At 38.2% G+C, this 19070-nt stretch overlaps 1 protein-coding gene across 1 annotated transcript in view; it reads left to right on the forward strand.

Annotated features, from left to right (window-relative positions):
• Positions 1 to 773: 773 nt before the first annotated feature.
• The window catches only part of LOC143021245 (histone-lysine N-methyltransferase eggless-like), a 99201-nt gene continuing 80904 nt past the window's right edge, over positions 774 to 19070 (forward strand). Inside the window, exons 1-5 of the mRNA XM_076178641.1 lie at positions 774 to 904; positions 8862 to 8921; positions 11375 to 11520; positions 13946 to 14103; positions 14747 to 14914. Of these exons, the coding sequence (XP_076034756.1) occupies positions 8880 to 8921; positions 11375 to 11520; positions 13946 to 14103; positions 14747 to 14914 (514 nt within the window). The 5' untranslated portion in view covers positions 774 to 904; positions 8862 to 8879. The remainder of the gene's footprint in view (positions 905 to 8861; positions 8922 to 11374; positions 11521 to 13945; positions 14104 to 14746; positions 14915 to 19070) is intronic.

Consider the following 19070-nt stretch of genomic DNA (forward strand, 5'->3'; position numbering starts at 1 on the left):
TTAGGATGTAGATGCTCTAAATGTAATCCATGTCCACAATGTAATTCTGTATATACCATATAAGTATGTCCTACGTAGTAACTTAGACGTGGCAATTCTGTATACCCGGACAGACGCCGCAGGCCTGACCTATGGTCAGTTAGAGGAGTAATTTGCTTGCGTTGGTTGTTTGTAACAAACACCACTTAACCTTGACTTTTTTTTATACACGCGTAATCATGGTGACCCACACCATAAGTGTATTTAGTATAGTACCGTGAATTTAACTGTTCTTAATTTTCGGAGTTTCTTATCTATGTTCTCTTGGATTAATTCTAAGTCGACGACGAAGTTGACAATATTCGTTTCTATCGGTGGTATATTTGTAATCCACTATCGGGCATTTTTTTCCTCCTATCTGCTGCAGAGTTTGTGTTTCATAGATGGAACAATTAATATTTTTCAACTAAGTCATCGTTTTTATACATTCTTTTATTATCTAATAATTCAGTATGGTCTAAATGTGTATTGCGGTTCGCATTTCTACTATAACTGCAAATGCCCTTTAGATATTTGCGACCAAATTCAATACTGTATGAGGTATCTAGTTATTCGTTAATCTTATTTGAAACTGAAGAAATAACAAAGGCGGACAAAATATCGCTAACTAGCTTACGCTAATAGAAAGAATCACTTGTATATGAGGTTAGATCATATATAAAATTATATTCAAATGCATCATATGAGTAACCCTAAGTGAAAAGAATTGTACAATTATCATTTTTTCTGGTTACAGGAAAGTTAGCAGTTTTTTTTATCAGGTTTACGTAGTGTGTTTTCCTTTCGCCAAATTTGTTTACATGGGATGCTCGAAGGGGCTTGGAATGAATAATACGTCTGAATAATCCACATATAGAGTTTTGCAGTAAGCTTGTAGATTCTGTTTACGATATAAATTTAAATAATGTTCATAATTTAATTTGTGCTCCTTATGAAGGAAGTATATCAGAATTTACAGTGGCTTATATTAAACAGGTCTGAATTACTAAAATAGTATGAAATTACAATTAATTTCAGTATTAAATGGATATTAGATTATATTGTATTTATAATATAAGTCTGCACATGCCTTTCACTATTGTGTAGAATATGGAGATTGACAGCTCTAGTAACTGAATTAGTACTCAGATGAATTACAATTTAGGATAAAAATGTACAATGGTGCAATGATAAAATTGAAGAATTAATATACAGTAACAATGACTCATTAAAATGCAATGACGAGTATCAGTCATGGTTAATGAGTTGCACCATTACATTTTATGTCTGAAATGTATAATTCATTTCATATTGAGATGCAAATTCTTGACTGAATTGTACAATTGTAGATTATCAGGAGGAATTTAATTAAATTTGATTTGACTAGTTGAGGACATCAGTGGAGCATATTTATATGATTGTTAGTAATGATTATGATGATTATAGAGAATAGACCTATATAATTTTTTTTTAGTCAAAGTGAAATTATGCTATTGTTAAGATCATCATGTATAATTATTTATTAGACCTTTGAGTAGATTAGGTGTGAAGGTAAGTTTGGGGTTTTAATGAGTAATCAGTCATGTCTCTTCTTATGCTCTCATGAGGTTTTTTTTTTATGAGGAAACTTTGAAAAACTAATCCTACAATGATATTATTATTCAATTTCTAAACTGATTTATCACATGACTTAAGTTTTGCACATTTCTTGTAGTCCTGTGTAGGGATACAACAGCATAAAATCTTCTGGGGGCTGTGGGTTGGATTCTTGTGTAAAGGAGACCTAGAACATTCAGATGGATTTTCCTAGCTGCCACCTAGTACATACATACATACATACATATACCAAAGGCTTTTTCCCCCTTACATGGGGGGGGTAGCCAAAAAGAAAAAGGCATAGAAATCACTCCCACCCATTTCATTTCCCATATATTCCACTCCCCTCCTCTCTCCCTCCTATCTTGGAACCTCCTGGATGACGGGTCATCCCTGCATCCTGTCCACTGCCCTGGGTCAGAAGCAGTGTCGCAAGACACAGCACATCCACAGCAAGGCTGCTTCATAAATTCGGAGAAATCCCTTCGGGCTGCGTCAGTTTTTTTCTCATAATACTTCCTCACCCCCCATTCCCCACCCACTCCCCCTCATGCATCACAGCCTCATCTATACACAGCCCTTCTCCATTCACCCCTATCTTCTGTCCTCTCCCGTCCTTCCTCTACAGACATTCCTCTCTTTTGTAAAGCCCCTTTCACCCCATCCATCCATCTCATCCTAGGACGCCCCCTCATATTCACTCCTTCCACCCCTGCCTTCCACACTTCTTTTACTAATCTTTCTTCACTCATTCTTTCCATGTGTCCAAACCATCCTAATACTCTTTCATCAACCCTATCTACCAGTTCCCTTTCCACCCCTGTTCTCCTCCTCACCTCCTCATTTCTCACTATCTAGCCTAGTAACCCCTATCATACTTCTCAGACACCTCATCTCAAACACATTCAAACTCCTTCCCTCTTCCTCTCTCATGTTCCATGTTTCTGCCCCATACATTGCTGTTGGCACAATCACTCCTTCATATAACCTCCTCTTAGCATCCATTCCCAGATGTCTATTTCTCATTACACTTTTTAATCCACCAAGGCATTTACTCACTTCTCTCAATCTACATTCTACATCCACTCCCACTCCTCCCTTTCCTGTCACATTCACACCCAAGTATCTGAAACTATCCACTTCCTCCAGTTTCTCACCCTTAATGCTCACTTCCAGCCTACTGTCACTCTCTCCCCTTGTACATCGCATCACCTTACTTTTGCCCACATTTATCTTCAGCCTCCTTCTTTCACACACCTTCTGAAACTCTGTCACTAACTTCCTCAATCCCTCCTCTGATCCTGCTACAAGTGCAGTGTCGCCAGCAAACAACAACTGGCTCACCTCCCACTTTTCTCCATTTTCTTTAATCATCTCCAACCCCTGACCCACTACCCTTGCATTCACCTCTCGCACCACCCCATCCATGTAAAGATTGAACAGCCAGGGTGACATAACACACCCCAGATGAAGTCCCACCTTTACCTCAAACCATTCACTCTCTCCATTTCTAATCCTAACGCAAGCTCTACTACTTTCGTAAAAACTCTTGACTGCTCTTAACAGCTTTCCTCCTATCCCATATATCTGCAGTACCTCCCACAGTGCCTTCCTGTCTACCGTCATAAGCCTTTTCCAGATCCATAAAAGCCCAAAAAACATCCTTACCTTTTCCTATAGTTTTCTCACATATCTGTCTTACCACAAAAATCTGATCTACACATCCCCTACCTGTCCTAAAACCACACTGTTCCTCACCACTTCAGTACAAGTCAAATTCTCGTGCACAGCATCGGCTGCTGGATGTATGATGCATTGCACTAATTGCAATATAAACTATAAAGTCATTGCTTTATTACTCATTCTCTTTTACTCTCAGTGATAATAAACAGACAACATGATCAAACCAGTTCACAGAATCTGGGGTGACTCATGTACAACTAAGAATATATATATATTCAAAATGGCAATGCAGGCATCATTGTGTATGCACTAGCACCTCATGACGCCTATGTAGGAGCCATCATACTGAAGTGGTTAATGTAGACTAACCTAAACTTATTAAACCAGACATAACCAAAATCAATTAAGCCTTGAGTCTACTTTATTTAGAGAAAAGGATATTGACAAGCTCCTTCTTTCCCCTATCTCATTATTGACATATCAGTTTTCTAGTGTAAGAAATTCAACAACACAGTTATTCTTTCCAATATTTATTTAAATTATATACTTAGAAAAATATATTAAAAACAAAAAGGGAATATAATGTGAAAAAGATTAACATTGAAGTAAGTGCAGGTTATGTGTCAACTTAAGAAATTGAAAATATCAGGAATGCTACTGTTATCCATATCAGACCATTTAATATTAAAAACTAATAGAGAAAATAGCTCTTTTTAAAGCATACACAATATGAAATCAGTTGTCTGAAAACTTATAAATACCATTAAAGACAGGGTCAGTATTACTTGTTTACATGTGAGAATAAACACCTTGTGAGATCGAAACCTTTATTGGTACTACGTTTCGCTTGTTACAGCTTTTTCAAGTACAGACATGACACACACTCTGAGCATATATAAGCCCACAGGGAAGGAACTGGGAGAGGTTATCAGGGAGGGGTGGGTGGTAGGTGGAGGGGGAGGAGGGGGACGGGTGGGACTTGGTGGAGACAAAGGAGGACATTTCGGACAGTTTGTTGAAGTGGACTAAGGGGGACATTTCATACATTTATTTAATGCGGGCAACAGATGGATGATAGGAGGGGCGATGTTAAACATGCCTCTGTTCTGCTCAATGGTTTTGAAGCTTTGAATGGCGGCCGCTTCGAGGCATTTTCTCCTCACCCTGTCTGGTTCACTAAACAGAAGTTCTGCGTTATCCCAATCCATCAGGTGGTCGTTGGTGTTCCGGTGGATAACACAGGCGTTGGTGGTGATGTTGTTCCGGGAATCGTAGCGATGCTCCCGGATCCGGGTCTTCAGGTCACGGGAGGTCTCGCCGATGTATACTTTATCACATCCAGCACAGGGTATGCGGTAGACACCAGCGTTTTTTTCCCCACATCTCGTCCTGGCTGTCACTCCTTCTTGAGAGCTCTTTGATAGTTCTGCTGGACTGGCCCACTACCTGAATGTTGCAATGCCCAAGTGTCCGGGTGAGGGTGGCGGTGACGCTGCTGGCTGGAAGGATAAGCCTCCTAGCTGGATCTTTCGTTGGTTCCCGCCCTTCCATTATTTTGAGTGCCTTTTTCTTACACTGGTGGATGATGCACTCTGTATATTTTAATTTCTGAAAAACCTCCTTTATGTGCCTAAACTCGTCCTCTAAGAATTCAGGGCTACATATTCTGAGAGCTCTGAAGTAGAAACCTATGACTACACCTTTTTTTAATACTGAGGTCATGGTGGGATAGGAAGTGAGTCAAATCGTCCTTATTGGTTGGTTTCCTGTAGACTGTAAATTTTAAAAAATTATCATGTTTGATCCGGGAGCATCGCTACGATTCCTGGAACAACATCACCACCAACGTCTGTGTTATCCACCGGAACACCAACGACCACCTGATGGATTGGGATAACGCAGAACTTCTGTTTAGTGAACCAGACAGGGTGAGGAGAAAATGCCTCGAAGCGGCCGCCATTCAAAGCTTCAAAACCATTGAGCAGAACAGAGGCATGTTTAACATCGCCCCTCCTATCATCCATCTGTTGCCCGCATTAAGTAAATGTATGAAATGTCCCCCTTAGTCCACTTCAACAAACTGTCCGAAATGTCCTCCTTTGTCTCCACCAAGTCCCACCCGTCCCCCTCCTCCCCCCCTCCCCCTCCTCCCCCCCTCCCCTTCCACCTACCACCCACCCCTCCCTGATAACCTCTCCCAGTTCCTTCCGTGGGCTTATATGTGCTCAGAGTGTGTTTCATGTCTGTTCTTGAAAAAGCTGTAACAAGCGAAACGCAGTACCAATAAAGGTTTCGATCGCACAAGGTGTTTATTCTCACAGTCTTGTCGGCTTTTGCCATTGTGATTCAACTTGTTTACATGTTGCCAGATATAGGGTAGGATTGATATAGCACAACCATGATACATAATGTCAGTGATATCAACTAATATAAAGTGGCAGTGCTCTTCCAATATATCTGGATAAATATATATATTTTGGATATTAACTAAAGTGGCAGTGCTCCTCCAATATATCAGTGGATAAATATATATTTTTGGATGGTAAAGTATTACTATTTCTCTAGTTTACTCATAAGTAATATTTTTTTAAAGAAATTTAGAATAAAGGAGACTGCAAAAGACCATGTGGCCTACACTAGGGAGTTCCATATCCATTACCTCCTATCATCTCCATCCATAAAGTTATCTGACCTCAGTGACAGATCTAGGATCAAAATTGGGGGGGGGGCTAACTTGAGCTTTGTAAATATAGATGAATATGGGGTGGGCATACCTGATTTTTGTAAATATAGATGGCGCTTTTAAACAGATGTACTCTGTAGCACGAATACAATGATTTTGAATATAAATTGAAATACAGGTAGTCGTCGACTTACGACCTATGCGACTTACGACTGATCGACTTTACGACCACGAGATAGTGCAATAATATTTAACATTTAATAGAGTAATAGAATTGCAATATTATGCCTGGCAGTGCAGTACAATTACTTTGCACGCCGCGAGACGCGGGTACAATAGTTTTGGCAGGTTACCGGCAGCGTCAGCTTCCCTCTCATTCAGGAGCATGTGGTATTTCTGACTTCATTCATGACAAGGATTATATCTTTAATTTTTTTGTGCTTGAAACCCCCATGAAGATGTCTAAAAGAAAATTATCTTTCGATATTTCCAAGCCTACCAAGAAACAAAGAAAGGTTATTGATCTTGACACGAAAATGAAAGTGATGAAACATTATGTAGGAGGGAAGAAAGTTAATGTGATAGCACGTGAACTTCAGTTATCACATTCTACAGTGTCGATAATTTTGAAAGACAAAGAGAGGATCTCAATTTTGCCTTGGATTTTATACTTTAATATGTTGTGCAATTAATAAAATGTAACAGTAAAACTTTTTTTATGCCTAGTCTGTTGTCGATAACAATATGTTCGGTACAGCATTTTGTATTTTTATGTTTTGCAATATTTTCGGTACAGTACGTAAACGAAAAGAATGTTTTGAAATATTGTTTTCCTAATTTTGCCTTGCATTATGTATTTTTATGTTTTGCAATTAATAAAATGTAACAGTAAACTTTGTTAGCCTAGTCTGTTGTCGATAACAATATTTTCGGTACAGTACGTAAACGAAAAGAATGTGTTTTGAAATAAAATAGAAAATCCTAATTTTGCCTTGCATTTAGTATTTTTAATTTTTTGCAATTAATAAGATGTAAATTATACAGTACAATGATTTTAATTTAACCAACAAAAAAGTATTTGTAGGTCAAAGATGACAGGACTTTATTCAGTATGCGTAGGCCTAGGCTACGTTTCCTAACGACAATTATAAAAAGAATAATGAATATTAAACAACGTAGCTCAAAGATGATAAGATTTTATTCAGTATGCATACGTTTCCTAAAGAAAGTCTGATGATAGAATAATAAAAATGTAAAAAAATACAGTATTAAATATCATAGGTCAAAGATGATAGGATTTTATTCAGTATGTTACGTTTCTCAATGAAAATCAGATAAGATTATAAAAAAAGGTTTAAAAAATACTATACAACATAGTTCAAAGATGCTATGATTATTTCAGTATGCTAAATATAATATAGAATATACATGTATACAGTAACAAAAATAATATTTAAAGGGTAATATATACTGTATATATATAAATTCCGACTTGCGTCCAGATCGACTTACGACCTGTCTGTCGGAACCGAACTCGGTCGTAAGTCGACGACTACCTGTATATGTTCTAACTTGATTTAGTTTCTTTCAAAGTATTGGGCAAAAGTAATACTTAATCTTACATTTTTAAAGATTTACCCTCAATAATGTGTTGCGTATCCTTCCAGTTATTCTCTCTGAAGTATTTTATTAAATGCTGGGAAAAGAATTCTGCCACATTATTACTGCTGTCTACCACATACTGGTGTACACGAAGCAGGCTTCTCAACCTCTGCAATGATGAATGAAAGAACAAATTTGGGGAGGTCTTCACCCCCCTCAAAAACCAAACCCGCATCTGCCACTGTCTGACCTCTTAAAGCAACTGATACTGTAGTTTCAGCGCTCATTACATGGACACTAATTCCATTCCATTCATTTAGCACTGTTGGTGAACCAGCTCTTATTGGCTTTCTTCTTAAATCTATATTTATCCTATTTAAATCCATTGCTGTGAGTCCATCCCTACTCTCTTAACCACTTCGGTATGGCGACATCTATGTAGGCATCACGAGGTGTGAGTGGATATACAAGGATGCTGGCGTTGGTGTTTTGATTATATATATTTTTTTGTAGTTGTACATGAGTTACGCCTGGATTCTGTGAACTGGTTTGATCACATTTTCTGTGTTTATTATTACTGAGAGTAAAAGAGAACAAGTAATACAGCAATGACTTTATAATCATACATATGGCAGCCAATGCTACGTGCAGGAATTTGACTCGTACTGAAGTGGTTAATATGTTGACCTTGTCTGCATCACTCTTGTCAAAGCCCTTGACCTGTGCTAAATTACCCCTTGAAAAAACTTGCTAGTTCTTTCCTGTCCCCTCCAGAAGTAATAAGAAGCAATTATAATAACAGTGTTTTAATGAACAATAAAACAAGCATATTCACAATAAAACTTTCAATGAATATACTGTCATACTTTGTATAATAAAATTTATTTTATTACATCTTCATACAAATTGTTCTAGAAGAAATAAAAAAAGACCTGGTAGAAATAGAAAAAAAAAGTCAAACTTTAGCTACAGGCCTGGTCCAATGCTTTCTAGTTTCTCGTTCCTGCCATTTGGTTTCATTAGATCATTGGGATTTTTTAATAATTCATGTTCAGATTAATGGACTTGTACTGTATTTAGTGTTTTTGTGACCCCACCCAAGAATCTAGAAAATTATGATAATTTTAATGGCTTCAGATAAATTTCCAATGAGATTATTATTTACTGTAATTTGCAATGGGGTTGACATTTAGGAAAGTTTTTGGCTACAATAATAGCTTCTTGCATTTTATATGATATACAATTTTTTCTTTCTATTATACAGTTATTTTCTTTCTAGGTTTGTTTCAGTGGAGTGATGGCAGAGGTGATAAATCTTTCAGATGATGATGATGATGATGTAAGTATGCCCAGTTAGAGTGTCATAGATGTATAGGTACAATACTGATATATAAGTGGATGTCCAAGTAGGAAATTAGATTTATATATATGTATACACCAAAGGTCCTTTCCCCATTATAGGGAGGCAGAAACACTGGTTATTGATGACAAAATGCAATACCAACAGAGCCATTCCTCTTTCTTGTCCTTTCTCCACTTCAGGGACCCTACTGATTAACACTCCCAAACCTAGCTTCACCTTTCCCTTTCAACATAGTTTCACTCATTATGGTACATGTTCATCTTTTTTTCTCACACTGTACTGACCTTTATACTCGCATTCATTTTCATAACCACACACATTCAGAGACTTTGTTACCAGTGTTGGAGTCATCCTTTCAATAACCTAATTCATATCAGAAGAAATATACAGAAAGGAGGGTCCTTGCCCCCTTCCATTTAATCACCTTTTGTGATACAAGGGGGACCATATTGGTAACATTTGCATCTCCACCATAGGAGTATAGAAAAAAGGAGTTCTTGGGCTAGTACATACATATACCGGGGGCTTTTTCCCTCTTGCAAGGGAAAATAGCCAAAGTCAAAATGCATAATTCCACTTCCACCCATTTCATCCCTACCCACTCCACTCACATTACCACCCAACCCTCCCTCCCTCCCTCCCTCCCACTTTTCTTGGCTCCTCCTGGATAATGGGTCATCCCTGCATCTTGCCCACTGCCCTGGAACATAAGCAATGCAACAAGACAGCATATCCACAGCAAGGCCATTTCATTTAATCAGTGACCTCCCTCTCTGTCCCCTCATGCAGAAAAAGAGGAGATAGGGAGAAATCCCTTCAGGCTGCATCAAAATATCCTTCACACATAACCACTCCTTAACTCCCATCCCCCACCCTCTCCCTTCCATGCATCACAGCAGCATCCATACACAACCATTCTCCACTTATTCCTCTCTTCTGTCTTCTCCCTTCCTTCCTCAACAGACATCCCCCTCTTTCTCAACACACCTTTTACCCCATCCATCAATCTCATCCTTAGTTGCCGTCTCCTGTTCATTCTATCCGTCTCTGCCTTCCACACTTTTACTAATCTTTCTTCACTCATTCTTCCCATGTGTCCAAACCATCTCAATACTCTTTCATCAGCCCTATCTCCCAACTCCTTTTCCACCCCCAACTCCCCTCATCACCTCCTTGTTTCTTATCCTATCCAGCCTAGTAACCCCTGCCATACTTCTCAGACATTTCATCTCATAAATTTGAACTCTTCCTCTCTTATGTTTCATGTTTCTGTCCCATAAAGTGCTTTCGGCACAAACACCCCTGCATATAATCTTTTAGTATCCATTTCCAAATGTCTATTTCTCATTACATTTTTAACCCCTTAAGGCATTTACAATCTACAATCTACCGTCACATCCACTCCTCCCTTTCCCTCCACATGCACCCCCAAGTATCTAGAACTTTTCACTTCCTCCAGCCTCTCTCCTTTAAACTCACATCCAAATTTCTGCCATCCTCTCCCCCTGTACATCTCATCATCTTACTTTTACCCACATTTATCTTCAACTTTCTTATCTTGCACACTTTCCCAAACTCCGTCACTAACTTTTGTAATCCCTCCTCTGATCCTTCCACAAGTGTAGTGTGGTCAGTAAACAACAACTGGTTTATCTCCCATTTTTCACCATTTTCTACAACCATCTCCAATCCACTGCCCATTACCCTTGCATTTGCCTCCTGCACCACCCCATCTGTGTACACATTGAACAGCCATGGTGACATGACACATCCCTAGTGAAGTCCCACCTTTACCTCAAACCACTCATTATCTCCATTTCTAGTTCTAACACAGGCTCTACTACTCACATAAAAACTCTTGACCGCTCTTACCAGCTTTCCTCCTACCCCATAAATCTGTAATACCTCCCACAGTGCCTTCCTGTCTACCCTGCCATAAGCCTTTTCCAAATCCATAATGGCCCAAAAAATATCCTTACCCTTTGGTGAAAGTTTCTTACAAATCTGTCTTACCACATAAATCTGATCTGTGCAACCCCTACCTTTCCTAAACCCAATATGTTCCTCACCAATTACTCATTCTGTTCCTCTCATAATCTTTTCAATCAAAACCTTCCCAATTACAGTCAACAAACTGATCCCTCTGAAACTACTACACTCACATTTGCCCCCATTTCCCTCTTTTAGACAAACATTAAACAACCTCATTAGCCAGTCCACTAACACTACTTTCCTTTTTTAGACACTCCACATGACACCCATCAAACCCAAGTGTCTAACCTGCTCTCATCATATTAATAACTGCCTTCACCTCATCTTTACTTATTCCTCCCCCATTTTCCTCATGTGTAGTACATGAGGCTAGTACAAGAAATTAAAGACAGCAGTAGTTTTTTTTTTATTTGTTTATTTATTCATCTTTTATACAGATCATAATTGAGGATGACAAAAATAAACTCCCAGAAGTTCCTCCAAAAATATTCAAATGTTTGAACCCAGAATGTCGAACAGAGAGAGACTTAATGAAAGCCTCAGAAGTTGTAAGGCGTTATTATGGAGTGCTCTTGTATCCAAGGTAAAATAATTTTTTCTCTAACTATATCTTGAAATCTTTGGTGCTTGTTTTTGTAAGTATATGAAATTAAACCTTTTCAGTGTGATGATGTACTCAGTAGATATTTGGCTGATGACAATATAATACACAGTTTGAGATTAAAAAATCCGGTCACCATGGAACTGAAGGGTTGCCAGATTATTGACTTTTCCAAATTACTGAAGTCTTTCTATCACAGCATATATACACAGCATGTATTTTGCACCATCAGCTCTTGCTAGTGTTCACCTGTGTGTCTGTGGCTCTCTAGGCTCATCATGGCAACAGTAGTTACAGTATAACAAAAGTAAATGAACACTAAATGAAAAACACATGCAACTTTAATGGTGAACACAGAAATATAATTAAGAACATCAGTGAAAAAGCTAGAAAGCAGGTGGGCCATCGGGATCATCATTTTCATATGCAGGATATGGTGATGGTGACAGAATGTCTGGCTTACCAGATGTTGATGGCAGTGGATTATTGAGTGTGGAGAACCACTGCTTCCTGTTCATGTTTCTTATTAATATTCTTAAACAGATCTGGTGGTTTTAACTGTTTCATATATTTAGGCCTTTCTTTAATGAGTTTGTCTTGGATTAATATGTATTCATTACTTCTTGTTCAGTTACAAAACTTTGCTCTATTATTAGCAGTTCAGTTGTCAGTTGAATTAACCTATCAGTTGAGACTCTCTCTGTCACATTGCCCTCAGTTTCCTCACTGTTTGATTCTTCACAGCCACCTTGGTCTATCTCTAGATTTACAACTGTCTACACAATTTCCAAACCTGTATAATGATGAACCAGAAGCATATCATTATCAACATGCAACCATTCTTGTATGGAAATTTCATCTATCCTTGATGCAAGCTCCTTGACAGTAGTGTTACTAATGCCTTTAGCATAAGCTAGGAAGTCATTTATAGCCTGCTGCTCTTTTGTAACCCTGAACCCAGAGAACTCTTTGTGTTTTTGTCAGGAGCTGGCTATAATTTATGCCATCCATTTTTCAGTGTGGATGTTTCTACAGACTTTCAAGCATTAGCAACACAGTAGATGACATCCTTAATATTGAATTCCTAAATGAATTTCTGTATAGGAATGCCTGCATAAGCTGAGTTCATTAGGCACCTCATGATCATGCATTGATATTTACACTTTGGGGAATGTTAGATACCATCATCCAGGGGTTGATTTAGAGATAAGTGAGGGGGTAGATACACAACAAAAACATTATCCTGTGTCAGCAGCTCAGGTATTGGGTGGGATGAACAGTTGTTTAAAATAAGTATTACTTTGCACTTGGAGTCTAATCCAACAGTGTTACGATGAGCCCTAGCATCAGAAACAAAATATTTTATAATCCATTTTCGGGTATGTTCACTTGTGATCCATTCTTTCTTATTGGTACAGTAAATGACAGGAAACTGTGTCATACCCTGAAAACCCCTATGGTGCAAAATTTTTCCCAGTCACCATCAATTTGCATCTGTAGGTTCCCATGACATTTGAGCAGCCCAGCACAGTGATACGATCTTTTGAGGCCTTAAACCCACTTGATGATTATGCATCCTCTGTAGTTGGCATTCATTTTGGTGTAGATCTCCAGAATAAATAAGTCTCATCAGCATTATACACTTGCTCTGGACTTAATTTTTCATCACTAACTTTGCAAAATCATCAGGAAATTCAGCAGCTGCCTCTGTGTCTGTTGAATGTTTTTCCCCACACACCGCATGAAATGATAAGCCATGTTGAAATTTGAAATAATGCGACTAACCATCACTGTTATCACATTAATGTATCAGTACCAGCTTTTCGTGAAACTGTTGCTTGTGCCTTTAACAAATTATCATAAATCTCAATCCCATAACATGCTCAAAGTTTAAAGCAAGTAATCAATGCTGGATCAAGTTCATAACTTTTCCTAAAGTAGTTAGGAATTACCATACTGGGACCTTTGATATTGTGCTCACTGGCCATATGAAGATTGTTGCTGAATAATTGATAGCTGGATTTTTGAGTTTCAGCCTGTATGTGAAGGGACTGACTTGGAACAAATTATATTGCAATTGATGTAGATCTATTTTGCTCTAAATCTGCCCCTAAACTGAATAGAATTGTATTATATTAGCTGGAATATAATTTGGAAATTGCATGATCAGGTTGAAAGGGTTTGTTTTAATCTCATTAATAAAGTATAACTTTAAGTGATATCAGTATTGATTGAGTATTTGCCATGAGCCATTATTACTAACTACAGTTACAAGGAAAATTTTATTTGTTTTGTTACATAGATCAAATATGAAAAGCCTTATGAAATATCATTATTGTTTACAAGGTCATAACATAACTCGTCTTTTTATTTCTTTTCTTAAAAATTTTAATTGAATGCCATGCAGGAAAATTTATGTGTGTAGCAGATGCACTCGTGCAGCCAATCGACAGCAGGATTCCTTTATTGAAGCAATAAGGTTGGGAAGGACATTGTTGGCAGAGAAACTACTCCCTCAAAAAGACACAGTGGTTCTTACGGACTCTGATTCAGATCCAAGTGATGGTATGTAAATTGTGCAGATATATAAAGAAATGTAGATTCTTGCATTAACCCATTGAGGAGCATCATCTCGGCTAATTCCAGAATATCTTATTCATTTGGTAGAAACCTCTACTTCAAGAAGGAAAGATTGTCATAAAATGTTTAGACATCTTAGTACACTACATATTTAGTGTGGCTAATGTCAGAGATTTTTGTTTGATTGAGATGACCCTCCACTCCTTGCAGGGTTAATGCTTTCAGTCCTGTTAACTACTATTGTGTCCCATGTACCAGAGTGCACAAAACCATTCCTGTTGGCCATATTTGAAATAATAATAATAATCCCAGAAATCGGTTTTAGTGCTTTCTTTATTTCTTTATTGAACTCTTTATTCACTCATTATTTTGGTTAAAAAAAAAATCCATTAACCAACTGAGTTGTAGAATTGTTTCACTTTGGGGTTTTTCTAATAATATTTATTTCACTGGAAACTATGTAAATCCTCTAGGAAAGCCAACCTTGATAACATGTTTCTTTGTTTTTATTTCTACAAAATAATTAGCAGTATAGATTTAGGTAACTTAATGCTTTACACTTGTTTTTCATGTTTTTTTATAAAGTATTTATATGTTATCTGTAAAGAAAATAATGTAATTTATGCAGATAGCTCAGAGAGTGATATATCCCAATATGAAGTTGAGATCTCCAGCTCAGACTCGGAAACATCCTGCTTTGGTGATTATATAAAAAAAGTTGTAAAGAACCTTGGTTTGCAAGACCAAGTTGCAGATGGTATTAAGCACATTGAAGCCAGGCTGAATGTTTATCAAGGTAAGTGTTGTGAAAAAGTATGCTGTTTTACATCTAATTAAAAGTAATATTTTGATGACATGTTGTTTTTAATACAAATAAGAAAGAGTACAAGAAGAAGCTGAGAGAGGAGAAGGAGGGAATGAAGGATAGAGTAGAACTAGGAGTGGAGGAGGAATGGGGATGGTTCAAGGAAGGAGTCACAAGGTGTGCAAAGATTGTGTGTGAAACAAAAAGAATGGGAGGAAATAGAAGGAAGGGTAGTGAGTGGTGGGATGAGGAAGCATAGAAAGTTGTAGAAGAGAAGAAGTGAGCTTTCACAGATTGGTTACAAAATAGGAAGAGGGAATCATATGAGAGGTACAAAGAAAAGAGAAAGGAAGTAAAGCATAAGATAAAGGAGGCAAAGAGGAGAGCAGATGTGAAATGGGGTAAAAGTATGACAGAAAATTTTGAAAGTAACAAAAAAAAGATATTTTGGAAAGAAATTAAGAGAGGAAGAGGAGGTAAATCAAGTAGAGAATAAAAGGTAAAAGGTGCAGATGGAGAGATGATAATGGAAGAGGAGGCTGTAAGAGGAAGACTGGCAGAGTATTTTAGGGAATTGCTAAATGTGAAGGAGGATAGGGAGTGAAAGATAGTTGCAGTGGGAAGCGCTAAGAAAATGATTGTGATGAGTGAGAAAAATGGAGGAGAAATAAGGAAAGAGGAAGTGAAGGCAGGTATTAAGATGATGAGAGCAGGTAAAGCACCTGGGTTGGATGGGTGTCATGCAGAATGTCTGAAAAAAGGAGGTACAGTGATGGTGGACTGGCTGGTGAGGTTGTTTAATGTTTGTTTAAGAGAGGGTAGAGTGCCGGAGGACTGGAGGAGTGCCTGTATAGTTCCACTTTACAAATGATTAGGGGACAAGTGTAAGTGTAGCAGTTTCAGAGGGATCAGCTTGTGTAGTTGGGAAGACTTATGGGAGGATCTTGAATGAGAGGATTAGAAGAGAAACAGTGTGAGTAATTGGTGAGAAACAGTGTGGGTTTAGGATAGGTAGTGGTTGTGTAGATCAGATTTTTGTGGTAAGACAGATATGCGAGAAAGCTATAGGAAAAGGTAAAGATGGTTTTTTTTTTTTATGGATCTGGAAAAGGCTTATGACAGGGGAGACAGGAAGGTACTGCTGGAGGTATTGCAGATATATGGAATAGGAGGAAAGGTTTTAGGAGCTGTCAAGAGTTTTTATGAGAGTAGTAAAGCATGTGTCAGGATTAGAAATTGAGAGAGTGAGTGGTTTGTGGTAAAGGTGGGACTTCGTCAGGGATGTGTTATGTTGCCCTGGCTGTTCAGTTTATACATGGAGTGGTGCAAGAGGTAAATGCAAGGGTAGTGGGCCAGGGATTGGAGATGGTTAAAGAAAATGGTGTAAAGTGGGAGATAAGCCAAGTGTTGTTTGCCGATGACACTGCTCATGTGGCAGGATCAGAGGAGGGATTGAGGAAGTTAGTGACAGAGTTGGGGAAGGTGTGTGAAAGAAGAAAGTTGAAGATGAATGTGGGTAAAAGTAAAGTGATGAGATGTACAAGGGAAGAAAGTGGCAGCAGACTGGAAGTGAGTATTAAGGGAGAGACTGGAGGAAGTGGATAGTTTTAGATATTTGGGTGTGAATGTGGCAGGAAAGGGAGGAGTGGAGGTGGAGGTAGAATGTAGATTGAGAGAAGTGAGTAAATGCCTTGGGAGATTAAAAAGTGTAATGAGAAATAGACATTTGGGAATGGATGCTAAGAGGAGATTGTATTTACCTAGTTGTATTTTACGGGACGAGAGCTGTGCTCGTGGTGACCCGTTTTCATATCTCTCCACATCTAGTTTATTCTTAAAATCTTGTATAGTTTTGACACTCAATGTTTCTCCATTTAGTTTGTTCCAGACATCAATCACTCTGTGTGGGAAGCTATTCTTTTTCAAATCTCTTCTCTAACTGGCCTTTTTTAGCTTCTTTTCGTGTCCTCTTGTTTCTCTTATGTCCTATTTTAATAAGTCGTCTCTATCAAGAATTAGTGATTGTGCAGAAAGCACTGTATGGGACAGAAACATGGAACATAAGAAAGGAAGAGAGGAGGAGTTTGAATGTGTTTGTGATGAAGTGTCTGAGAAGTATGATAGGGGTTACTAGGCTGGATAGAGTTAGAAATGAGGAGGTGAGAAGGAGAACGGGTGGAAAGGGAGTTGGGAGATAGGATTGATGAAAGAGTATTGGGATGGTTGGGACAAATGGAAAGAATGAGTGAAGAAAGACTAGTAAAAGAGGTGTGGAGGGAGTGAACATGAGGGGTCGACCTAGGATGAGATGGATGGATGGGGTAAAAGGGGCTTTGGGAAAAAGGGGAATGTCTGTTGAGGAAGGACGGAAGAGGACAGATGACAGGGGTGAATGGAAAATGGCTGTGATGCATGAAGTGGGGTGGGTGGGGGTTGGGGGAGTGTGTGTGAGAAATAATTTGACGCAGCCCGAAGGGATTTCTCCCCATCTCCTTTTCTGCATGAGGGAATGGAGAGGGGGGGGTCAACGATTTAATGAAGTGGCCTTGCTATGAACGTGCTGTGTCTTGCGACACTGCTTCTGACCCAAGGCAGTGGGCGAGATACAGGGATGACCCATTATCCAGGAGGTGCCAAGGTAAGAGGGAGGGAATAGGGAGTGGAATGGAATAGGGGTGGAATGGGTGGGAGTGGTTTTTATGCCTTTGTTTTTTTTTTTTTTGCTACCTCCTTTATAAGTGGGAAAAAAGCCTTTGGTATATGTATGTATATAAGAATAACTAAGGTTCATTATGCATCACATACCAAAAGGCTTTCTCTTTTATATAAGGGGGAGGTGGCCTTTTGGTTTGTAATAATTAAGTAAAATTGAAAAAAGAACCTGGACTATAGATTACTCAAGCATGGAAAGTAAACCCCATATGGGGTATTGACTGCATAAACTTTATACTATCAGTAGTTTAGAGATTTTAGTGGCACCCTTATGGACCAGAGCCACATATCATTTTCATATGAGTGGAGACAACTCTCCACTCAAAGAATACTGATCACTTTTAACTTTGCTATCCCTTCTTTGAGTTGCCCTCCCTCAAACTCTATGACTCCATCTCTTTGGTGCAATATTGTCCCCAAAAATAGAAGTGCTGCTATCACCTATGCAATATATATATATATATATATATATATATATATTTTTGTGTGTGTGTGTATTTACCTAGTTGTAATATACGGGAGGGGAGCTATGCTCGTGGTGACCCGTCTTTGTATCTCTCCGCATCAAGTTTTATCTTAAAATCTTGTATAGTGTTAGCACATACTGTTTTGTTGTCTAATTTGTTCCATGTATTTATCGCTCTATGTGGGAAACTGTTCCTTTTCAAGTTTTTTCTATAACTCCTTTTTCAATTTTTTTCCGTGTCCTCTTGTTTTACCGTTGTCCCACATTAATAGGTCGTTCCTGTCTAAAACTTCCATTCCTTTCATTATTCTGTAGATAGTTAGCAAATCTCCTCTTTCTCTTCTTTGTTCCAGAGTTGGTAGGTTCAATTTGGATAGTCTTTGCTCATATGTTAGTTCGGCGAGTGTCGGTGCTAGTTTTGTTGTCGCTCTTTGTAATCTTTCTAGTTTCTTAATATTCTTTTTGGTACTGGGTGTCCAAAGTGATGCTGCGTACTCGAGTTTTGGTCTTATTAGTGTAGTAAGTATTTTCCTTATCATTTCTTTGTCCATATAGGTAAATGCCACTTTGATTGCTCTCAATAAGATGTAGGTTTCTCCAAACATCTTGTTTATATGCTTATCTGGTTTCATGTCCTTTCCAATCATCACTCCAAGATCTTTTTCATAGTTAGTTTTATTTATTTTTTCTTCCCCAATTCTGTAATCTTTTGATATTCTATTTTTACTCTTTCCAAATTCCATTATGCTGCATTTCTTAATATTGAATTTTACTTCCCATTTTTGAGTCCAATTCCATATTGTGTCCAGATCTTGTTGCAATGAGTTGCAGTCCTCTTCCGTTTTTACCTTCTTAAGTAATTTTGCATCATCTGCAAAAAAAATTATATAGCACTCCACGCCTTCATTCATGTCATTAACGTATACAGCGAACATGATCGGTGCCAGTACTGATCCTTGCGGGACCCCG

Source organism: Oratosquilla oratoria, chromosome 41 (genome assembly GCF_046742065.1).
Source record: "Oratosquilla oratoria isolate Oo_2021 chromosome 41, ASM4674206v1, whole genome shotgun sequence".
Lineage (NCBI taxonomy): Eukaryota > Metazoa > Arthropoda > Malacostraca > Stomatopoda > Squillidae > Oratosquilla > Oratosquilla oratoria.